Source organism: Oryctolagus cuniculus, chromosome 21 (assembly GCF_964237555.1).
Source record: "Oryctolagus cuniculus chromosome 21, mOryCun1.1, whole genome shotgun sequence".
Taxonomy (NCBI): Eukaryota; Metazoa; Chordata; class Mammalia; order Lagomorpha; family Leporidae; genus Oryctolagus; species Oryctolagus cuniculus.
This window is the reverse complement of record NC_091452.1, coordinates 10,754,903-10,778,967: the sequence shown is the minus strand read 5'-3', so window position 1 is coordinate 10,778,967 and position 24,065 is coordinate 10,754,903. Positions and strand designations below refer to the sequence as shown.

General features: G+C 59.0%; 1 protein-coding gene across 1 annotated transcript in view; it reads left to right on the top strand.

Moving 5' to 3' along the window:
• The window catches only part of RBM19 (RNA binding motif protein 19), a 110,660-nt gene that overhangs the window by 6,231 nt on the left and 80,364 nt on the right, over positions 1-24,065 (top strand). Inside the window, exons 7-17 of the mRNA XM_070066254.1 lie at positions 1,143-1,223; positions 6,964-7,042; positions 9,936-10,007; positions 11,041-11,244; positions 11,926-12,056; positions 12,767-12,888; positions 13,181-13,277; positions 14,106-14,216; positions 14,706-14,906; positions 15,300-15,429; positions 23,678-23,856. Of these exons, the coding sequence (XP_069922355.1) occupies positions 1,143-1,223; positions 6,964-7,042; positions 9,936-10,007; positions 11,041-11,244; positions 11,926-12,056; positions 12,767-12,888; positions 13,181-13,277; positions 14,106-14,216; positions 14,706-14,906; positions 15,300-15,429; positions 23,678-23,856 (1,407 nt within the window). The remainder of the gene's footprint in view (positions 1-1,142; positions 1,224-6,963; positions 7,043-9,935; positions 10,008-11,040; positions 11,245-11,925; positions 12,057-12,766; positions 12,889-13,180; positions 13,278-14,105; positions 14,217-14,705; positions 14,907-15,299; positions 15,430-23,677; positions 23,857-24,065) is intronic.

Here is a 24,065-nt window from a genome sequence, read left to right as displayed (position 1 = left end):
TGGAGCACCTGCTCCGTGCCAGGCCCACGTCTGCCGGTCCTGGCCGTCATCCCAGTGCTGGGCCAGGGCTTCTTGTACCATTTTAAAGGAGGAAACTGAGGCCCTGAGGCCGTGGCTGGGACATGAGCGGATCAGGACTCGGACCCCATGTGCAAGCTCTGAGGTCAAGGTTATATTGAGGCTATTCCCTGGAGAAGAGCAGCCCCACCCCCGAGAGTGCTCTGTGCTCAGAGGCAGGGCCGCCGGCACCTTGGACGGGCCCTGCTCACCCCGCTGCGCGGCCCCCGGGCTGCCTGGCCCTTGAGTTCCCTGCGGGTCCCCGGGAGGCTCGTGCCCTCCCTTCTCCTCCCTTTCCCTTGCCGCTGCTGCACCCGTCCTTTTTTCCCTAAGGAAACCCTGTGGATTTCAGGGAGGGGTAGGGTGGAGGAGTCCCGCGCTCATGGGCTTGGATTCCGCCTTGGCGCCCGGTGGCTGCTGGACCACGGAGGAGATGCCTCCCCTGCAGAAGCCGCGCCTGCGCATCTGAGAAGTGGGCTCCTCGTCACACCAGCCCCTGCGGCCAGCGTCAGCCCCGTGCCCCAGCGCTCACGGGCTCTCACTGACTTCCGCTCTCAGGAGGTCAGCACAGCTCCCCCGGGGCTGCGGCCGCTCACTCTGCGTGGCATGGTTAGGGCCACACGTCGGCTCCCGTCAGACCAGGGCAGGCCTTGCTGGGTTCATTGCCAGAGAGTTAGCAAAACCCAGGGTTTGCTCCGAGCTGTTTGGATCCCAGAGTTACAAGAGATGGTCCTGCGCCCACAACCCCCCGGGGACCATTTGCCAGGTTGATCGGCCACGGCTTCTGCGGAGGATCCCACACAGCGCAGCCCTCCATCGGTGGCCGGGGGTGTCACTAGGCCTCAGGGCCCCTTGCTGCCCCCTGCCCTCCTGTGCTGCGCCCGCGGCTCCTGCCCTCACCTGGGCTGCACACGGAGGCTTGGCGGCTGCACCTCCACTGTGGCCAGACACAGGCACCTGCACCGGCGCCCGGTGGCTCTCTCCAGCTCTTGGCAGCAGCCAGTCTTCCCCGCCCCGGTGTGCCGGCGTCTGCAGCTGTGCCGGGGTCCTCACCGGAGCCATTGTTTGTGTTTCCTGTTGTGCAGACGGAGAAGCCAGCAAACCTGAAGGAACCCACCACGCCCCACACTGTGAAGCTTCGGGGAGCCCCATTCAACGTCACAGAGGTGCGTGCTGACCTGGGCCGGGGGTGCTCAGTGTCACAGAGGTGGGTGCTGACCTGGGGGGGGGGGGCTCAGTGTCACAGGGGGCTGTGCTGACCTGGGGGGGGGTGCTCAGTGTCATAGAGGTGGGTGCTGACCTGGGGGGGGGGCTCAGTGTCACAGGGGGCTGTGCTGACCTGGGGGGGGGTGCTCAGTGTCATAGAGGTGGGTGCTGACCTGGGGGGGGGGCTCAGTGTCACAGGGGGCTGTGCTGACCTGGGGGGGGGGCTCAGTGTCACAGAGGGCTGTGCTGACCTGGGGGGGGGCTCAGTGTCACAGAGGGCTGTGCTGACCTGGGGGGGCTCAGTGTCACAGAGGGCTGTGCTGACCGGGGGGCGGGGGGGCTCAGTGTCACAGAGGGCTGTGCTGACCTGGGCTCAGTGTCCCAGAGGAGTGCTAACCCAGGGTGGGGCAGAAGGGCTCAGTGTCACAGAGAGATGTGCTGACCCAGGACAGAGGCGGGGAGCCCCCAGGGACAGAAGAGGTGGGATGCCAGGGGCTTTTGCTGCCTGGGGAATTGGTATCATTAAAGGCTTTGGCCGGAAGGAATTAGAGGTCAGAAAGGCTGATAATATAATCTCAAGGAACTGCCAAGGTCAGGAGGTGAGGATGGCCACACCAGGATGGTGATAGACTGGTGTAACCGCTGACATCCAGTCCAGGGCGGGCACATTTTCTTTAAATGGGGGGGAGGGGGTTAGCTGGTGCACATTTCAGGCCATGTGGCCCCGCTGTAGCTCAGAGACACTCACGGCAGTGGATGAACAAATAGCACGACCTTGTTCCACTAGAGCTGCGTGGCAAAGCCACAGGGCCCTGGTGGCGTGGATGTCCTTGCTGACCCTGGGTCCGCAACAGCAGAGCGCCACTTTGATGTCCACCTTGTGAAAGTAGCTCAGTCGCAAGAAAAGGCTGTAGAAAATGGCCTGTGACGAGGGCGGCTGTCCACACTCCCGTCCAGTGAGTCAGGGCTGCTGGGCGGCGTGCCAGGAGGCAGGTGTGTGTTCAGCAGGTCTGAGGATGGAGTTGCCGATTCACGTACCCCACCCAGGGAAACCAGCCGTGCAGTCAGGAGTCTGTCTGCTGACATTGTTTTCTTTGTTTATGAACACTGACCACTGTCTTTATTTTTTAAAAAAGAGTTATTTATTTATTTACGTAAAAAGCAGAGTGAGAAGGAGAGAGGAGACACTACCTTCTATCTACTGGTTCACTCCCCAGGTAGTCACAACAGCCAGGGCTGGGCCAGACAGGAGCCAGGAACTCCATCCGATCTCCCACATGGGTGACAGGGGCCCAACTACTTGGGCCGTCTAATGCTGCTTTCCCAGGCGCCTTAGCAGGGAGCTGGAGCAGCTGCAGAGCAGCTTGGACAAGATCTTTGACCATTAGCTGTACCCTGCTGCAGTGTCTCGCTCACGTCGTGTGCTCTTCCCCCGCCCCACGTGTTAGTTTTTGGCCTTTACCAATGTAACAGTCACAAGTGGCCCCCTGTCTTAAATTGTGTGGTAAGTTGTCATCGAGCTTGGACGTCCTTTCGCATTTGTACGTCCCACGTATTTTCTCCTCTGGAAGCTACCTGATGGGAGACTGGCAAGCAGGCGTCTCAGCGTGCCGGGTCATCTGAGCTAGCTGGTCATCTTGAGTCAGAATTCTCTGCAGAAAATCACATGCTTTAATAAATAAATAAATAAATAAATAAATAAATAAATAAATAAATAAATAAAATGTGCCAGGTGGCTACTTTCAAAATTAATACACAAAAAGTCGTCACTTCTTTGTTCTTCACGGACAACAGCACACCATAATGGAAAAAGAGAGATTCCTATTATATATCAACCAACAAGAAAGCCCGTCTCCAGATTCCCTGCAAATATTACTGGGGGGAGACAGCGCCGCAGGTGTCCTAATAAAACTTTTATAGGTTCTATATAAAGATAATGTTACATTCCATTGAAAGATTTAAAAGAACATTTACATAAATGGAAAGCCATACCTCATTCTTAGAAGGTAAAACTGCCAGTTCTTCCCTAATTGATGAATGAAAGAATACAATGCGATCACAATTATGCCTTCGTCATGACTGGGTGATGTGTCACAGAACAAGCCTGCACAGTCCGGAACGTTCTTGGAGAGGAGACCCTGAAGTGATGGTGATTAACACAGTGCGGTTCGAGTGAAGGGGCTGACAGCAGAACAGAGCAGGATACAGCAACAGCTCCCACGAGCGTGCACAGGGGCTGAGCCTCGGGCGAGGAGGCCCTGACGTGCAGGCAGGGGAGCGAGATTAATCTGTGACTAGTCAGGGGGTGCCCAGTGAGCTGCTTGGAAGGGACAAGCAAGAAGGTGGGTCCCTGCCTGCCTTCTCACGGCAGGAAGAGTCTCGGCTACATCAAGGAAAACCAGCCGATAGCAGTTCCCGGAGGAAGCATTGATGAAGTCCCTTGAAACCTGGAGGTGGAGCAAGCCTGCCTGTGCGGTGTGCAGGGCCAGAAGCGTTAATAAAATAGGTGCAGGAACCGACTACAGAATCTGCAAGGCAACAGGTGTCATGAACAGCATCTCAAAAGACAACAGACATTTGTGAAACAGGCAACAGATACAAAAATCTAACGTGCAGAGAGACTTTGTTTTTAAGATTTATTTGTTTGAAAGGCAGAGCAGCAGAGAGAGATCGATTGATCTTCCATCTACTGATTCACCCCCCAAACAGCCGGGACTGAGCCAAGCTGGAGCCAGGAGCCAGGAGCTCCATGTGGATCTCTCATGTGGGTGGCAGGGGCCCAAATACTTGGATTTTTTTTTTTTTAAACTGCCTTCCCAGGCATAGTAGCAGGGAGCTGGATTAGAAGTGGAGCAGGGGGCTGGTGCTATGGCGTAGTGGGCTAGGCCTCCTCCTGTGGTGCCGAAATCCCAGGTGGGTGCTGGTTTGTGTCCCAGCTGCTCCTCTCCTGATCCAGCTCTCTGCTGTGGCCTGGGAAAGCCCTGGAGGATGGCCCAAATGTTTGGGCCCCTGCACCCACGTGGGAGACCCAGAAGACGCTCCTTGCTCCTGACTTCGGCTCAGCTCCAGCTGTTGAGGCCATCTGGGGAGTGAACCAACGGATGCAAGACTTCTCTCTGCCTCTGCCTCTCTCTCTAACTCTACCTCTCAAATAAATAAAATCTTTAAAAAAAAAGTTATGGAATGCATGTCACTATACTTACTGAAAAAAAAAAGTGGAGAAGTTAGCAGGACTAGCTGGTTTATAGACATGAGATGCTAGTGTTGTAGGTCATGGCTTGACCCACTGCACCACAACGCCAAAGGGCTTGTGACTCAGTGGGGAAAAGGGGAGAAGAAAAGGAATTTGGAAGGCTGGTGCGGCTGTTTGAACTCCCTCATAGTTATATGTAAATTCTAACTGGGAGATCATGCTTTTCACCTGCCAAATTGGCACAACCTTTATTTATTTTCTTATTTTTGAGAGAAAGAGGGAGAGACAGGTCTTCCATCCGGATGGCTGGTTGACTCCCCAGGTAATCACAAGAAGCCAGCACTGGGCCAGGCCAAAGCCAGGAGCCAGGAGCTTCTTCGGTGTCTCCCACATGGGTGGCAGGGGCCCCGGTCCTTGGCCGTCCTCTGCTGCTTTTCCAGGCCATGAGCAGGGAGCTGGATTGGAAGTGGAGCAGCCAGGACATAAACTGGCACCTATGTGGGATGCCAATATCACACGCAGCAGCTTTACCTGCAATGTCACAGTGCCAGCTCTGGCAAAATGTTTAATCGTAAACGATTTCACACATTATTGGTGCAGTCTTTTAGAGGAGAACTTGAAAGTGCCGGTCAAAATAAAGAATGTCCGTCTTATTAATCTGATGATGCCTTGCTAGAAATTTGTATATCAACCAAGCACACCAAAATTTGAAGACAAGAATATTTGTTACAATGGCTATTTTATTTATACCTTTATGTATTCGTGTATTTCATTTTATTTATGAAAACAAAAAGCTGGAAACTGTCTCACGGGCAGTGGCTGTGTCAGTGGTTCCCCCGTGGGCAGTGGCTGTGTCAGTGGCTCCCCTATGAGCAGTGGCTGTGTCAGTGGCTCCCCCGTGGGCAGTGGCTGTGTCAGTGGCTCCCCCGTGGCAGTGGCTGTGTCAGTGGTTCCCCCGTGGGCAGTGGCTGTGGCAGTGGTTCCCCCGTGGGCAGTGGCTGTGTCAGTGGCTCCCCTATGAGCAGTGGCTGTGTCAATGGCTCCCCCGTGGGCAGTGGCTGTGGCAGTGGTTCCCCCCGTGGGCAGTGGCTGTGTCATTGGCTCCCCCGTGGGCAGTGGCTGTGTCAGTGGCTCCCCCGCGGGCAGTGGCTGTGTCAGTGGCTCCCCCACGGGCAGTGGCTGTGGCAGCAGCTCCCCCGTGGGCAGTGGCTGTGGCAGTGGCTCCCAACAGGGCCCACTCATCCCCGGGGGGTGTCTGCAGTGTTCACTGATGGTTTTGATTGTCACAGCTGTCGGGAGGAGTTGCCGCTAAACAGAGGCCAGAAATGTAGCCAAGTACCCTACCTAGCACAGGATAGTTAGTCCCCACGCCAGCAATGATCAGGCCCCAATCTTTGTTAACTATACAGCCCCGCTTTGCTATACAGCCCCGCTTTGCCTGAAAACTGTGGCCTGTTGCAACAGTAGAATGTGGTAATGTCATTGAGAAGCGTGGACCCAGAGGCCCAGCCGTTTAAGCTACCACCTGGGGTCCCAGCATCTCGTGTTAGAGCACTGGTTCTGGCTGCTTCACTCTGGTTCTGCTCCCTGCTGTGGCCTGGAAAAGGAGTGGAAGATGACCTAAGTGCTTGGGCCCTTGTACCCATGTGCATGACCTGGATGGAGTTCTGGGCCTCAAACTTTTACCTGGTCCAGCCCTTGCAGCGTGGGCATTTGTGGAGTGAACCAGTAAATGAAGGTTCTCTGTTTCTCTGTCTTTCTCTCTCTCTCTTTCTCTCTCTCTCTTTCTCTCTCCCTCTCTCTCTCTCTGTTTAGATAGATAGATAGATCCCTGTGTCTTTATTTCATCCCCAACCTGTCTTTCTGCCTTTTAAAGAAACTAAAAATATATAAATTAAAAAAAAATTTTAAAGACAGGAAGAAAAGCTCAGAAACTTAACATGCTGGTCATATTTTATTTGTATTATTCATTTCCTGTCCAGTTTTTCCCCAAATTTATTTTATGATGGATGAAAAAGGTGTTTACTTTTAAAGAAAAAAAGAGAAAGAGAGGTCAGCGTTTTGGCATAGCAAGTAAAGCCGCCACCTGTGATGCTGGCATCCCATGTGGGCACTGGTTCAAGACCCAGCTGCTCCATTTCTGGTCTAGTTCCCTGCTTTGTGCCTGGGAAAGTAGTGGAAGATGGCCCAAGTGCTTGGGCCCCTGCACCCAAATGGGAGACCCAGAAGAAGCTCCAGGCTCCTGGTTTCGGCCTGGCACAGCTCTGCCATTGCAGCCATTTAGGGAGTGAACCAACGGGGGAAAGACCTCTCTCTCTGTCTCTCTCTCTTTGTCTCTGTTCCTCCCTCTCTCTCTCTCTCTCTCTAACTCTTCCTTTTAAATTAATTAATTTAAAAGGAAAAAGAAACACTGTGCAAGATGGAGCACTTTGTGATTGCTCCCTGTCTCGTTATTGGGTCGCACTTAGAGTTTTGGGTTAAAGAGAAAACTTTGCTTCTCGTTACAGAAAAACGTTTTGGAATTCCTGGCACCCCTGAAACCTGTGGCCATTCGCATAGTGAGAAACGCTCACGGGAACAAAACAGGTGAGCTCTGGGCTATTTCAGGCTGGGCTGGAGCGACGGACCCTGAAGATGGAAGCTCTCAGAGCAGCCTTTGAAAGAGTTACTTGTGCTTTTGGTGTTCTGCTTTCTTTGAAAGGCAGGGGGAGAGAGAGAGAGATATCTCACCCATACGCAGCTTTACTCCCCACATGCCCCCACCAGCCGGGTCTGGACCAGAGGCTGGGAACCCGACCTGGGGCTCTCCCATGGGAGGCAGGGACCCAAGTGCTTGCGCCATCACCTGCTGCCTTGCAGGGTGCACGTTAGCCAGCAGCTGGGGTCAGGAGCTGAGCCAGGACTTGCACCAGGCACTCCGCGGCGATGGGGCACCCCGGCGGCCTCTGTACTGCCCAAAGGCGACCTTGTATTCTCCTATCCGAGGTCCTCAGTTCTGTGGATGTGGTGCAGCTGGCCAGGTCGAGGGTCTGTTGTTCTTCCCTCGCCTGTTCAGTGACAGTCTTCCCCTGTGTTTCGCTTCTCCTGCCTTCTTGCCCCAGCCTCTGCTCATAGCAGACAGGTTAAGATGGGGGCAGCAGGCCCTGGGCTTTGCTGTGTCAAGCCTGCCCACAGCTCTGGGACGCGTGGGGCTCTGGGTTACTGAGCATGCCCGTGCTGCCTGGTGCCACCTTCCTCCCAGGTTCCCACTCTGGACTGCCAGTTTCTCCCATTGTCGCTCCCCCTCTTCGTGGAGGAACGACACAGGACCCTGCGCTGTTCTCTTGTCTGCTCGGCCCTCCCCGGGTTTGCTGCTGGTTCTTCCCGGGTTGGCTACCGTCCCTTCCACCTCCGTGGAAGAGCGGTTCCCCCTAGCCACTTTCCCCACTTCCATGGGGGAGCGGCACACCGCCGGCCGGCTCTCTCGGGGGCTGCACAGGTGTTCCCTCAGATGTTCCTGGTGCATGTCATCTCTCTCCTCCTTTATAGTCCTCTTCCACCAATCCCAACTCGGCTGCCCACACACCGAGTACGCTGCTCTCCTCCAATCAGGAGCAGGATCAGCTCCTGGAGGTCATCACTCAAGTTGGCAAGAGGCAGCTGCGTAGAAGCTGTTTCCTCCTCTCCCAGCGCCATATTGTGGGAGAGCAGATGCATAGAATAAGTCTTAATTCCAGTAACTTAGTCTAGTCCGAGTTGCTCCCAGTTGCTCCCCACATCCCATGGCTCGGGAGCTCTGGGTGCTGGCAGAGTGTGGTCCATAGGGGAGTGGGAGCTGGAAGAGATGGGCCCCTAACCTGGCCTGCCTGGTGGCCCAGCCGGGCAGCTGCAGGAGATGCAGCGGAGGGACCGTGTTTCAGAGAACTGCACCAAGCCGTGTGGCCACAGGGAAGGCGGAGACTGCCGGGTGTTCAGGGTGTCCTGGGCAGGAAGACGCTGGGCCCGGCAGAGTGGTTGAGATCGGTGCAGGTGGCGTCCTGGGAGGAGAGTGCGCGTGCTGCAGGCATGGCCTGGTCACCCTCGTGATCCTGCATCTCATCCACTCTCTCCTCGTAGTGCTAAAGCCACACCTGCCTCCCTGACCCCCTCAGCCAGCCAGCCCTCTCTGCCTGCAAACCACTAGCCCCGCCCGGGTGCACGTCCCAGCAAAGGCTGCACAGGAGCGCTGTGACCTTGGACGAGGGACCTGGCCTCTGTTTCTCTGACAGCTGTGTAGATCTGCCCCGGAGCTGGTGTTCAGAACAGTGCTGAGCACCGCCGAGGCCACAGCAGCTGTAGTTAGTGTTAGTCGTGGCAAAGTGGACATTCGGCTCAGCAGGTCGGCGGCTGCTTGTGACACCTGCATCCCGTATGAGAGTGCCTAGGTTCAAATCCCGGCCCCGTTTCTCATCCAGCTTCCGGTTACTGTGCACCAGGGGAGCCAGCAGGTGAAGGTGACTCCAGGACTTGAGTCCCTGCCACCCACATTGTGGATCCAGATTGACCCCGAGCCCCTGGCTATGGCCTGGCCCAGCCCCAGCTGTCGTAGGCATTTGGGGAGTGAACCAGCGGGTGGGAGACCTTTGTCTTTCAAGTGGAGAAATAAATATTTCCACTTAAAAATGTACGTACGTGTCCGTATTGGTGGTGGCAGTGCTGCGCCTGTTCGTCGCCTGTCAGTGACCCAGGGAGCAGCAGGTTGGGGTTGTCAGCGCTGAGAGGCCACACTGGAGAGATAGCCTGTGAGCAAGACGCTTCTTAGGAGCAGCAGAAGGTCCCCTGTGGAAGAGCCAGGAGGGACTGGCCAGGCCGTCCCGCCTGGGGGATCCCGGGGGCTCTGCAGTGGGATTTTTCGCGGTTCCAGGCTAGTGAAGGATGGGTCCTGGAGCTGTGCCTGGGAGGAGGCGTTGAGACCTCGGCCCTGAGCACCCGGGAGGATCGCAGTGGGCTGCCGTGGGGGTGCTGGGCAGGAGGAGGGGGATGGAGGTCTGGGAGGCCCCTGGATGCGGGGTGGGGGAGGAGGGATCAGAACGTGAGCAGCCCCGTGATGGGGGCGGAAAGCCCCAGGGCCTCTGAACAGGGTGGCGGCCTCTGCGGTGATGGTGACTGCTGCTCTGCCGCCTCCCGAGGTCAGGGTCAAGGCTGTGGAGGCTCCTCTGCCGGAGGAGACTCCTCACAGGCGCACCCCCCGCACCTCGGCACCGAGCAGGTGCGGCCAGAGTCAGGGGGCAGGCAGCAAGGCCTCCGCTGCTTCTGACCCCGCGTCCAGCATCTTCCTCAACCAAACAAGCCCTGCAAAGGGGAGTCGGGCGTGCGTTGTAGGGAGGCCGTCGGTGCAGGAATGTGGCGGAGAGAGGCTTGCCCCACTGTCCACACCTGCACAGGGCGGGACATCCCCTGGGCTCCCACAGGTGTCCGCCCATGGCCTGCACACTTCACCTGCATCCTGCTCCTCTCTCAGGGTACGTCTTCGTGGATTTCAGCAGCGAAGAAGAGGTGAAGAAAGCCCTGAAATGCAACAGGGAGTACATGGGTAAGGACGCCAGGAGGTTGCAGGCCTGCTGGCTTCGTGGCTTTCCCCCCAGGTTCGTGTCGCTGCTGCAGGCAGGGGACTCAGCAGTGAGCACACAGGCGCGGTCCCTGCCTCCGGAGGTGACCTAGAGACGGGCAGTGAGCGGGCAGTCGGTGTGGCGGGGCAGGGCACAGCGTGGGCAGGGGTGGAAGAGGCCTGGCTGTGAACAGCATCGCGTCTGCTTGGGCCTCACGGAGAGGGGGCATTGGCATAAAAGCCTGGAGGCAGGCGCTGGCCCCGTGGGGCGGGGCGCTCGGCGGGATGCACAACGAAGGCCGTGTCCTGCCTCGGGAGAGCTCGGGAACGACAGCCAAGGGTGCGACTTTGACCCACCCTGGCACAGACGAGGGATTCCAATCTGGCCACCGGCCCCCGTGAAGATGTGGGTGTTAGGTGAGAACCCCAGGAGCCTTGGTAGCAGCAGGCCAGGCGGTCGGGTTTATTGGGCACCTGATGCACGTGGAGGATGCATCCGCCTGCTCAGATGTGCAGGGGCAGTGTACACGCTGGTTTGTATGCCAGGCTGCATGGCCACAGGAGACCTTTGCCAGGGAGGCCAGCCAGCAGCACCAGGGAACTCAAGGCTAAGTCTCTGTGGTTTGGGAAGGCCCAGGGAGGCCAGCCAGCAGCACCAGGGAACTCAAGGCTAAGTCTCTGTGGTTTGGGAAGGCCCAGGGAGGCCAGCCAGCAGCACCAGGGAACTCAAGGCTAAGTCTCTGTGGTTTGGGGAGGCCCAGGGAGGCCAGCCAGCAGCACCAGGGAACTCAAGGCTAAGTCTCTGTGGTTTGGGGAGGCCCAGGGAGGCCACCCCCTGGAGTTGGAGCTGCACTGGCAAGATGAGTGGCTTTGTGGGCAACAGAACGTGTGTTGGGCGCCATCACCAGCCACTGTGCTGTGGCTTCTGGGGGCAGCTGGGGAGAGTCTGCCGTTGCTGTCCCAGAGCTGCTGGCGAGTTCCGGGTCCCCCCAGGGCGCTGACTTCTGTGCCTGTGCAGGCGGCCGCTACATCGAGGTGTTCAGAGAAAAGCCCGTCCCTGCAACAAAGGGGCCACAGAAGAGCAGCACCCGGCCCTGGCAGGGCCGCACGCTCGGGGAGAACGAGGAGGAGGAGGACCTGGCCGACTCCGGCAGGCTGTTTGTGCGAAACCTGCCCTACACCAGCACCGAAGAGGACCTGGAGAAGCTCTTCTCCAAATACGGTAGGGGCGCGGCCTGGAGGGCGTGGCAGCAGGCAAGCAGGTGCCTAACGTGCGCTCCCCAAGCGCACAGCCACTGCGGCTGGTGCAGGATCAGAGAGGTGGATTAAGTGCGTGGCTGGGCCTTGTGGGGCAGGAAGGCTCTGAACAGGGCCACCATCGGGCATCTCAGAACCTCCAAGGCTGTGTCTGCCACGGTCGCCCTTGCTGGGTAGTTCTACCTGGACTGGCGCCCTGGCTTACGTGGCCAGTCTCAACAGGCGAGGGTGCATCCAGTAGGCAGTGTGGGAGGACGGAGACCCAGGGTGGAAACTGATGGGCGCGGCCCACGCTGTAACTGGAGTATGGCGACATCGCCGTAAACCCTTCTGTAGCACTCACCAAAGCAGGCGCTGTTCAGTGCCCTCCTTGTACACGTGTTCAATCCTCGCGGCCGCCCCGTGAGCGAGCTACTCCAGTGGTGCCATCCTAGGGGGAGAAGACCGAGGCTCGCAGAGGCCACACAGGGTGGGGCTGGGGAGTGGCACCTTTGACCTCTGAGGTGGCCTCATGCTGGCACCTGCCACGTTCTTTCCTTGGGCCAAGCGGCGAGGGCTGACCCCCGATCTGATGGTGCCCAGCACGCTATCACCCAGAGCACAGGCCCGGCCCGGCCCAGGGGACTGACTGTGCTCCTGTCCCCAGGGCCCCTGTCGGAGCTGCACTACCCCATCGACAGCCTGACCAAGAAGCCCAAGGGCTTTGCCTTCGTCACCTTCATGATGCCCGAGCACGCGGTGAAGGCCTACGCGGGAGTGGACGGGCAGGTGTTCCAGGTGAGGCTGCCGGGGGTGGCTGAGTGGTCCCAGGGCGCAGGGACAGGACAAAGGTGTGTGTGTGTGGGAGAGGGAGAGGGAGATCACATTTCGGGCCCAAGAGCATGCACGGTGGCCTCCGGGCTGTCACCACGCACGAGCTCCTGTAGGTGAGAAGCATGGTAAGGGCAGAGGGATGGCCTGGTCCCTTCTCTCGCTGTGGCAGCTGGGACCATGCCTGGCACACAGTAGGCACACACACACACACAAGCACTCATCAGATGCATGGGTAAACGTCAGTCGTCTCCAGAAGTGGTAGCTTGCAGAGGAGTGAAGACAGGCCTTTGACGTGGTGCTGAAACAGCCAGAAGAGAGCGGACGGGACTTTCCCAGCGCCACAGGCAGTGTGCTTAGTGCACCTGCCCGATCCCAGGCCCCCGCGTCTCCGTGTCCCTTTCATTCACCCGAGTACGGGTTACTGAGCCCACGTGGGCTCACTCCTGGTGCAGGGCGAGCAGGGCGCAGGCGTGCGGGCGGTGGGCCTGCTGCCGTGTTCCCCGTCAAGGAATAGCTTCCAGAGCTTCCTTTGTGTGGCTGTGTCAGGCCCATCGCAGTGACGGGGGTGAGAGTGGCTGTGTGATCCTTCTGCCTGCCCCCCCCCCGCCCCTTCTCCGTCAGCTGACTCGTGACCGAATGTGACATCCTCGCCCCTTCCTCTCCCGCCCCTCCAGGGCAGGATGCTCCACGTGTTGCCATCCACCATTAAGAAGGAAGCCAGCGAGGAGGCTGATGCCCCGGGGTCGTCGTCTTACAAGAAGAAGAAGGAGTCCAAGGACAAGGCCAACAGCTCCAGGTCCTTATTCACCATTCATGGTCTCTGACCCCACCCCTGCCTTTCCCAGTCTGCCCGTGTTCTCCGCGCTGAGCCTCAGTGTCGTCTGTACAGTGGGGAGAGCAGTGCCAGCACTTACTACTGTAGTCCTGTAAGGATTCGTGAGGGCATGTCCACTAAGTGCTTAGCCCTGGCACAAGGCGATGCCGCCGGACCCTTAGCCTGTGACGGGGAAGTGAGAAAGGAGGCCCACGAGTGCATTTCTCCTCCTTCGGCCACGGTGCGACCTCCCTGTTCTGTCTCTGCCTCTCAGCTCTCACAACTGGAACACGCTATTCATGGGGCCAAACGCCGTGGCCGACGCTATCGCACAGAAGTACAACGCCACCAAGAGCCAAGTGTTCGACCATGTGAGTGTGTGCTGCGTGCTTCCCGTGCGTGTAAAGTAAGACGCGTGCTGTGGAGGAAGCCTCAAGTGCAAGGCCTTCCATGTGTCAAGTGCGGGTGTACTCTGTGAAGTGGAAAGTATACGAAAGCACTTTGCCCTCTGCATCCTGTGTGTCTGCTCACCTTCTTTGAAGTGCACGGAGCTCCAGTCACGCAGCCTTGGCGTTCCTCTGAGCCCACCTGGGGCTGTGAGGTTCAGCCAGTCAATGAGGGGCATCTGCTGGCACCCGTGAGAGCCCACCACTGCCCTGTAGCCCTTCTCCCCCGACACTCACAGTCAGCGCTGGCAGAAGTAGAATGCAAGCTACACAGACCCTTGTTCACTCCCCAGATGGCAGCAGTGGCCAGGGATCCTACCGAGGGCAGAAGCCCAGAGCTCCATCCGGGTCTCACTCGGGCCAGCTGCCACTGTTTTCCCAGGCAGATCAGCAGGAAGCTGGGTAGGAAGTCGAGCAGCAGGGACTCATCCAGTGCCCACATGGGCTGCTGGCATCACAGGCAGTGGCTTAACCCGCTACACCTCAACGCTGACCCCAAATGGCCACATTTTTCAAAAACAAAAAAAAACCTTAATTGTAAAAATACATTTATTTAATATAGTAGGGGGAGGGGGCGGCAGAGCTGGAGAGGGGTCCCGGGGGCCTGGATTTGCCATGCAACCTGTGGAAGCCAGCGCCACTGGGGCATGAGCGGCCACACGAGGGCGCGGATGGAACCCGTTTCCTCCCAAGCCTCCCTCTCCGCCTGTGGGGAGCCTGGGGGCCCTGCTCACCTGCTCTTCTTTCCCACAGGAGACCAAGGGCAGCGTGGCCGTGCGCGTGGCCCTCGGGGAGACCCAGCTGGTGCAGGAAGTGCGGCGCTTCCTCCTGGACAATGGCGTCAGCCTGGACTCCTTCAGCCAGGTGGGCCTCTGTGCGCGGTGGCCACTGGGAGACAGGGGCTGGGTCCAGGACAGAGCCCCGCCTCCCGAGAGTCGCAGGCTGCCCCAGGGGTGTGAAGTCCTCAATACCTCCTGCCTCCCACACCTGCGGCAGCGAGCCATCTGCGTTCCACAGTAAGCTCCTCGCCGGGAGGTGCATGACACGGCCAAAGCCTGGCTGGGCTCCGCGGGAGGTCCTGCTGGGGGCTGAGGTTAGAAACCACTGGGACCTCCCGCTGGGGGCTGAGGTTAGAAACCACTGGGACCCGCATGGCTCAGAAGTGGGGGCTGGGATTTGACCCGTGGGGCCCAGTTCCAGAGCCCTGGGCCTTGGCTCCTCCCCAGAGCTGCCAGAAAGGGCAGGAGCCTTGTTGTTGCAGTTCCAGAAGGGGCGGCTCGCCTGGGAGCCACCACAGATCGGGACTGTGGCCTCCACCCTGAGGTGCCGTGGGTGTTCGTCCCCAATCCCCAGGCTGCAGGCGAGCGGAGCAAGACGGTGATCCTGGCCAAGAACCTCCCGGCGGGCACCCTGGCGGCCGAGCTGCAAGAGACCTTCGGCCGTTTCGGCAGCCTGGGCCGCGTGTTGCTGCCCGAAGGCGGCGTCACAGCCATCGTGGAGTTCCTGGAGCCCCTGGAAGCCCGCAAGGCCTTCAGACATCTGGCCTATTCCAAGGTAGGGCGGCCCCAGGCGGCCTCCATGTGGAGGAGCCTCCTGTGGGAGGGGCAGGGAGCTGGTGCAGACCTGGCACGTGGGAGGGGCGGGCCCTGCCTGTGCGTCTGGACGTGTGGCGAGAGCATGCATGTTCTGTTCGTGGCTGTCCCATACTCCCCCAGGGAGCTGCACCTCGTCCATGATTCCGCTCTCTCTCCCACTGCCCATTACGTACGATGAGTGGAGAGGATGGGGTCCTAGGGTGCCCTGTGCTCAGCAGAGACCCAGCCCCTCCCAGGGCCTGGGGCTGTTCTCGGGCATCAGGCGGCCGGCACTCCGTCCCTGACTCGGCATCCCGACCTGTGTGTGGGCCTGGGTGCCAGGATGACACCTCCCATCGCCCCGTCTGCACAGTTCCACCACGTCCCCCTGTACCTGGAGTGGGCCCCGGTCGGCGTCTTCTCCGGTGCAGCTCCACAGAAGAAAGGGCGCCGAGACGCACCCGCGGAACCTGCAGCAGAGGACGCGGTGGAGCCGGAAGCCGGTAAGAGCGCAGACTGCGTTCAGGATGCCTGCGGCAGCAAGCGAGGGAGGGGAGGGCCACGGGGAGCGCGTCCTGCACTGTCCACTGGTTCAAAGCTGTTGGTGTGTTTTCGACACCGCGGGCCTCCAACTCGGGTGGTGCAGTCTCCTAACCTGTCCTTAGGAACAGTAGCACGTCGACTTCAGGCGGCCGCTTTGTAGTCCCTGCATTGATCTAGTTTCTGCTGCCGTAACAAAGCACCGGAGGCTGGGGAACCTTATAAAGCAAAGGGGTCTGTTGAGCTCACACTTCAAGGAGGGTGATGCTGGTGCCACTCAGCTGTGGCGAGGGCCTCCTGGCTGCGTCGGTTGGCAGGACCGGAAGCCAGAGACGTGGGGAGGGGTGTGGGGAGGCTGGGTCTTGCTCTTACATAACAGCCCTCTCAGGAGAGCTCACCAGGGTCCCACAAGAACTGTGTCAGCTCCTCCCCCCAGGCCCCACCTCTTAGTGATGCCATTGCCTCTCCCAGGTCCTCATGGGTACCACGCGTCCACGTGAACCCTGGGGTCATTCAAACCACATCCAAACCAGAGCAGTGTGTGCAGGGGACAGAGGCTGTAGTCTCTCAGGAACAGGAACCGAGCCAAAGAAAGCGGCCTTCTCATTTTCATAAGAGGGCGGCGGGGGGAGAGATGTTTTCTCATGTCCTCGGAGTGGCACAGGGCCCTCTGATGTCCAGTGACTGCGAGGGCTGGACAGGAAAAGGCAGCCGCAGCCGCTGGGGACCAGACCGTGAGGCCCCACCTCCTGTAATGCTTCACCTTTGGGGTGAGGGTTGCCGCTGCAGCTTGGGCAGGACAATTCAGAAAATTGGCATCCTTAGACTCCCCACTGTGGTGCAGCAGTGCCCCCGGTCATGGTGGGAACCTGGGAGACATTCCCCGATGTCCCCTAGGTACAGCATGCCCACCTCGCCACACACACACTCACACAGGCAACCACCTGATCTGGGGACTTGACCGCTTCTAAGAATCAGGACCCTTAGAAGTGTCAGAAAGGATGCTGGAGGTCGTTTTACACCGTGTGAAGATTTAACCTGTCAGCAGTAATCCACCCCCCACACATGTCTGATCGGGTCACTAACTGTTTAGTCTATTGAAGTAAGAATCTAAAGAGAGATAAGGCCTCTGTCTACTATCTGCACTGTTTTTTGTTTTTGTTTTTGTTTTTTTAAAGATTTATTTGTATTTATTTGAAAGAGTTACGCAGAGAGAGGAGAGTCAGAGAGAGAGAGAGAGAGAGGGAATCTTCCATCCAATGGTTCACTCCCCAGCTGGCCACAAAGGCCGGAGCTGTGCCGATCCGAAGCCAGGAGCCAGGAGCTTCCTCCGGGTCTCCCACCCAGGTACAGGAGCCCAAGGACTTGGGCCATCTTCTCCTGCTTTCCCAGGCCATAGCAGAGAGCTGGATCGGAAGTGGAGCAGCCAGGTCTCAAACCAGTGCCCATATGGGATGCTAGTTCTTCAGGCCAGGGCATTAACCCACTGCGCCACAGCACCAGCCCCATGTTTTTGTTGTTTTAAGATGTATCTGTTTGAAAGTCACATTTGCAGAGAGGGAGAGACAGAGAGAGGTCTTCCATCCACTGGTTCACTCCCCAGGTGGCCAAAATGGCCGGGCAGGGCTTAGCTGGGCCAGAGCCAGGAGCAGGAGCTTCATCTACTGCTTTTTTCAGGTCCTAAGCAAGGAGCTGAATTGCAAGTGGAGCAGACAGGACTCGAACCGGTGTCTGTATGGGATGCCAGCATCATAGGCTGCAGCTTTACCTGCTGTGCCACAGCCCCTGTCCTGTTCTTGTAAAAGAGAACATTTTATAGCCAAAGGTGTGGGGGAGGTGCAGCTAGAAACAGAATGGTCAGATTTAAGACTTAATCCTCATTTACATTTGCAGACTTCACATAAAACCCTGGGCCTTGGCCGCATCTCCTTGCCTGGGGGTCAGGACCGGCCCGGCCCGGCCCGCACAAGGCCCTGGGCCCTCTGTCCCGGAAGCCCTCTGCTACGCTGAAGGGAATGTCTTCCGTTCCGTTGCTCTTGCACGATTCCGAGGCTTCTGTGGCCATTGGGTTGATTAGGGGTCCGCTCCAGAGCTCTCCCCCGCCCCTGCTGCTGGGCCAGTGTGGTGTATACCCGTTAGGAGTCCCTTCTAACCTCCCATCAAAAAAAAGAAAAAGAATCTCTTTGCATTGTTCCCGTCTGTCCCTCACTAGCCATCACCCCCAGGTCACCTGCTACCTTGTCACTTCAGAGGCTGCATTTGAACCTGGGTGATGGGTTTTGGCCCCAGGTGCGCTCTCCTCTCAGACAGAAGGGTCATGGCCCCGACAGCAGATTCGCGGAAGCTGCCTCGGCCTGCTCTGGGCAGGGCAGGGGTCGGTCGCTGGGCCGCGCCGCCCGCATGACCCCTTTGCACAGGCCGCGGCTGTGTTCTTCGGTGACACGGGCACAGCGTGGACGTCTTCTGTTCGTCTGCCTGCTTTGCTTGTTTCTCATCTGCCTCAGCTAGACAGAGGCCTTCACCGCCGGGCACCCAGGCACAGGGCGGCGATGTGAGGAGGGGTCCTGGGAGTGGACAGACTGGCCTGCTGTCCCTGCTGTGTCAGCGGAGGGGCATGGTTAGTGTGCAGCGCCGTCCTAGTTAGGCAGGCTCAGGGTGTGCGTGTGCACGGTGAAGGTGGCGCTGGCCCTCGAAGCAAGAGGGCAGCTCCGGGATCCCCCCAGCCACCATGAGCCTTTATTTCCCCTCAGGGTCTTAGTCCTGGAGTTGCATCGTGAGCAAGTTCACTTCTGCCAGAGTATCCCCTGGCAAGTGGGCGCCTGGCCCACCCTGCCCACCCCACAGCCAGGAGGTCATCAGCAGGCAGGTGAACACAGGGCAGGGGCCGCCTGGCTCCAGGCACAGAGCGGTGACTTCCGGTGAGCCGCCATGCTGTCCTCCTACAGCTCCGGGACCGGCAGGCTGCCAGTGTTTTTGGGGGCGGGTGCCACACAGACCTCCGGGGCACCTGGGGGATGTGGTGAGACTGCCCGTGAGTCTCTGTTTCTCCCGTGCTGGTGGCACTCAGCAAAGAGGTGGCCAAGAGACATGCACATGCGCACCCTCTTCCCCAGAGCTCCTGGGCTGGCCAGGGACGACTGGGAGTGCCCTGGATTGCGGCGTGTCGTGGTCCCCTGGCTCCTCTGACTTCCTGCGTGATGCTGCGGGGCTGGCAGTCTCACTCCCACAAACTCCCCACCCCACCCCGCCCAGGGGCCGACTGGCTCCTCGGATAGGTCTGTAGGCAGCTGCTGGCAGATGTGGGCCCAGGAAGTGCCACGGGTCTGTGCCGTGAGTTCCCGCAGAGCTCATCTGTAGGCCCTGTGTGGTCCTTCTGTCCCCTTCTCACACGTAAGGCACAAAAGAGCCCTCCCCCGACCTGCTGCCCCCCACCCCGCCCTCTGTGCATTGTCCCCAAGCGTCCCCAGCTCCCCAAAGCAGGAGGCTGGGAGGGCAGGGAATGGGAGGGGGCGACTCCGCCGCCCCAGGGACTGGATTTTCTCTGCTCCAAAGGAGGAATGGACGGAGCGCTTGCTTTTTCTTTCTTTTTCCTTTTTTTTTTTTTAACCACCCGTCCTGACTGCTGAGTGCTCCCAGTCTCCGGCCCAGCCTCGAGGGAGGGGGACAGCGTGTTTTATCTCCCCACCACCGAGACCCTCACCTCCAGATAAAGGGCTCCGAGTGGGGGGAGGACCTGCAAAGCTGCTTGCAACTGATAACAGTCGGCGCTGTCAGCTTGCGCCCAGAGCCCGCCAGGGGAGGGGCGCAGTAAATTCTGCGGCCTGATTAGAATAGAGCCCCGGCGGGCTGCGTGACTGGATTTCATTGTGCGAACTACAGACGCCGCGCGCATGTCCCCCGCCTCGCCCAGCCCCCTCCAGCCCAGCCTGCCTTGCAGCCCGCTCCCCGGGCTCCGGGGGTTCTGTTGGCGCACGTCTGGTGGAGTCCCTGCACCTTGTCTTTGCCTTTCCCGTGTCTTCTTTTTGTTCACTGCCTGGGGCCAACAGCAGAAGTGTTTTGAAATATGACCCTTGGCCTTAGCCTTCTCCACGCTTCTCTGGACACCGGCGTGGGCCACAGCAGGGCCTGGCCTGGTGACTCGGGCTGCGGAGGGTGGCCGGCAGGGCTCGGAGGTGTGGCACCGGCTGACCTCGGAACCTGCAGCCAAGGTTGGAAAGGACTCTGCCTCTCACGGGGTTAGGGGTCCCCTGCGTCTCTCCGCGAGGCCTAGCCGGGAGTGGGGCAGGCGGCTCATGTGCAGGGTGACACAAGTGGCGTTTCTCAGAGCTGTTCCCACAGGCTTCCACGCACAAGTCTGCCTGCACACAGGCTGCAGAGAGGGTGCGTGGTGTGCAGGGCCACACAGGGCGAGAGCCGGACCTCCTTAGGATGCCGCTGCTGCCCGGGCACAGGCCAGTGCCCACCCTGTTCATCGTCTACGTGTGCTGCTGGGCTCTGGCCTCAGTGAGCTGCCCACATAATTGGGGATGTAGAGCAGGTCCGTAAGCAAGGGGGTTTCAGAATGAGCTGCGGGCTCTGAGAGCAGGAGATCAGCAGTTGGCAAGTTGAGGTGGAGACCACTGGAGCCACTTTGGACAGGAAGTGCTTCCTGAGGGTAGACTGGGCCAGGGACAGCAAGTGCAAAGGCCCTGTGGTCGGGGTGGGGTTGGCAGGCTCGGCGGTTAGAATGTTTCAGGTCTGGACAGAAGAACCAGAGATGAGGTCAGGGACGCTGGTAATAAGAGGGGTCCAGTGAGAAGGCCATTAGCTGTCCCAACGGCAACCTCAGTCAGTGCCTTGGGCCAGGAGTGCAGGTGAAATAGTGGGTGCTTGTATTTCAGTGCAGCCCAGCGAAGTGTGGGAGTGCGTGTTCGCAGTTCTTGTTAAATTCCACTTTATGGAGACAGGGGCCTCTGTCGCTCATGGGGGCCGGCCCGCCTGTCCTGGCATCCCGCAGCTCTGCGCTAGCAGTATCTGGGCTGCGGCCGCAGGCCCCCTGCGCTCAGCAGTCTGGTGGCTGACACGCGGGTCTCGTTGAGTGGTCTAGAGTGGGGGAGTGCTGGGTGCGGGGAGGCTGTTGCTGGGAGCACAGGGGTACAGGGAAGACCGGCAGCCTCTGGGTCAGCTGGGACTGCTGCTATTGGAGGAAGGCCAGGCCGCCTTGAAGCATCTGTCATCTCCAGCCACACATCCCCAGAGGTAACGGAGACGCTGGAGGAACCAGTTGAGCCCCATGGCAGGCCAGACCCATGTCCCCAGTTCAATTCCCAGCTGTCCTCAGGGCCAGGTGTCTGCTTCCTGAGCCGGGACTGACAGAGGCTGACCTGGATTCCTGGGTTGCCAACCCCCACCTGACTCAGCCCAGCGCTGTCCCTGAGTCCACACAGGGCACCTCGCTGGCAGCTGCCGATGACCATGTAACGTGTGAGCGAGCTCTTTGGCGTCCACCCGGCCCGCTCCTGCGCGGGGAGGCAGGGTGGGGCCAGTGTTGCCCGCCGAGGGCCGCTGGGCTGGTGGGTTGTTGCCCTGTGAGGCTGCGAGCTCCCGACGCTGGCCGGGACAGGAGGAGGGAAGGTGGCCGGGGTTTGGCAGCGCTCTGTGTGCAAGGAGCAAGCCCAGGCCTGGTGAGCGGCACCGTCTGTTGGCCGTGGCCCAGTGCGGAAGCCACATGCCGTTCAGTTACATTGCCAGGATTTAAAGACCTTGCATTTCCCCATAAAAGGCTGCCTTTTCAACTTCTCTGGAGAGATCTGGATGGCTGACCACACCGCTTGACCTTCCAACACAGCCGTTAGCCAGGGCCAAGAAGGGGCTGTCCCGTAAGCTGGCCTTCAGCCTCCTGGTCCCCATGCGTCCCCTCCACTCTTTTCTCCATGAATGGTCTGTCTCCCAGGGACCTCTCGCCGACCTGGAGCTGCCTGGGCTTCAGACAGCGGCCTCCCGGGCAATCCCTGGGCCTCACGTGTGGCCCCTGTGGTCCTGAATGAGGTGGTGTGGCCCAGGCATCCAGCGGGGAGCCCTGGGCTGGGGCCCGAGGGGTCTCCTCAGCGCCCTTTCCTCTCTCTAGTCTCTGAAATGTCCAATGCCAAGGACAGCCGGAGAGGGCGGGCACACGCTGCAGCTAAAGGTCGTAGCTTTGCATAGCTCTGCTTCCCGTTCTAGCAGCTGTGACGTTGGACTTGAGTACAGACGGCCCCACCATGGGGTTTCCTGTTGGCTGAGCTGTGTGGGTTTCTCAGACAGGGAGGCGGCCCTGTGCGGTTTTCTTCTTTGGCCTGGGGCAGGAGCTGCGGGGGGGAAGAGACAGGCTGTGTGTCCTCCGGTGTTCAAGGGATAACATTGTCACTGTGGCTGTTTCCGTCGGCACTTGAAAAGGTTGTTTTCTGACAAAGTAACGGAAGCTTAATGAGGACTTGAAAGCGCTAGGCTTGCGGCTCTGCGGGCAGGGGAGATGCCTGGGTGCCTGGGGAGACAGATTGAACCCCTGGGAGCCCTCCTGCTGCAGCCGCTGAGTGAAGGTGTGTGGGGGAGACGCGGCTGGTCCCCACGGAAAGCCGTCTGCCAGCCCGGGTGTGTGGGCTTTGAGCATTCCTGGAGGGAGGGGAGGTGGTCACCCACTCGGGCAGTGAGGCGGTGAGGGTGCAGCCTGGGTGCTGGTGGCAATAGCTTCCGAGGCCTCGCCTGTGGAGAGAGGATCGGTCGCCTGCCCTGGTCATGTGACTTGGGGACACTGGGGAGGTGGAAACAAACTGAACCCATTTGCTTGCTGCTGGATCTCAACAAAGATTACGATGCTGCCCTGTCCCCGACTTCCTGAGCTCCCTCCCCCTCAGATGGCACCCACGCACGTGGCCCCGGGGCTGCCGGGGCTCCACCCGGCCTCCGCCTGCCTGCACCCCTCGCCCACTGCGTCTCACCTGGGCCTTCCCTCTTGGATAGCGGCAGCAGTGCGACCCCCCACCCCCAGCACCCAGTTCTCCAGAAACGGCCGGGGCACTTCCTGCGTGTGTTTCCAGCGGGTCTCCGTGTGTGTGCCCACTCGCGTTGTTTTCTCGTGTGCTGCACAGATCTTGAGTGGAAGCACGTGGGAGTTTTCTGTATCTCTTTTTCGATGTCAGACGCGGTGTGCGGTGTCGGTTTTGATGTCAGACGCGGTGTGCGGTGTCGGTTTCGATGTCAGACGCGGTGTGCGGCGTCGGTTTCGTTGGCCCCGTTCTCCCCAGCCGGGATGGCGCTCTCGCTCACCTCCTCTCTAGTCTGGCAGGGGATTTTCGAGTTTTCCATCACTACGCGTGACGCTGTCTTTGCCGTGTCGTTTATACATAAAGCCACGCTCCTCCATGTTTGCTTCCTGAAGTAACAAATGATGGAGAATTTCAGTGGAGCGCAACATCCTTTAGATTCAGGGGGGATTTAGAATGTTCTGGGTCTTGCTCTCATCCTACAGTTTTCGAAGAATTTTACATTGTTCGAGTGTTTACTAAGTGCCGTGTTTTGGGGGGAATAGTATTTCACTTCAGTTCATAGTTGAAGGAAGCAGTTCACATAGCAATTTACCGTAAAGTTCAAGTTAGTGTGGGTTAGTTCAATCTAAGGCTCATGGGTTTTGGTCTTTTTCATATCCCTTATATTTTCTTTTAATTTCTCACTTTCATTTTGTTAGAGAGAGAGAGAGAGAGAGAGAGAGAGAGAGATGATCTCATCTACTGATTCACTTCGCAAATTCCTGTAATAGCCAGAACAGGCAGGAGTCAGGCATCAAGAACTCCACCTGGGTCTCCTGGGGGAGTGGCAGGGCCCCCGGTCCTTGAGCCATCACTGCTACATCCCAGGGGGTGCATTAGCAGTAGCCAGAGTTGGGGGTGGAGTCAGAACTCCGACCCAGGCTGTCTGGCGTGAGATGCAGGCATCCCAGGGGACGTCCTAACCTCTGCCCCTCTCCCAGTCCTCTACCCTTTACAGCTGGTGCATGGGGTAAGCCACGCGCTCTCTCCCCACCCCCACCTCGCTCTCACCAGGCACAGCCCTGTGTCCCTGTCCTTCCCAACGTGCCTGCCCGCGCACAGGCCCGTGGCCTTAGTAGCTTGTGAGCTGGAGGCCCCTGGGCTTTGGGGGTTGGAGCGCACTGAAGAGCCTTGTCTGGTTTTTGTTTGTTTTCATGGGGGTGGCCAGTGCCGGACAGCGAGAGCCCAGAAGGTGAACAGCCCTCAGAGGGAAGAGCAGATGGCCTGTCAGCTGAGATGGAGGAGGAGGAGGAAGAGGAGGAGGAGGAGGAAGAGGAGAGCCTCCCAGGGTGCACTGTGTTTATTAAGAATCTCAACTTCAGCACAACAGAGGAGACGTTGAAGGAGGTGAGTGAGCACTGGGCACGAGGGGGGTGTCGGGTGGGACTCCGGCCTGTGTCATGGTGATTGTGCTTACTGGGTTTGGAGCACCGCTCGTGCCAACCCGGAACGGCACAGCCGTCAACGTGCCGACTCCAGCCGGACACAGGAGCTGCAGTGTGGCCCTGGGGTGCTCCCGCGGACCCTGCCCGAGGCACCTCAGAACGTCTGGGCAG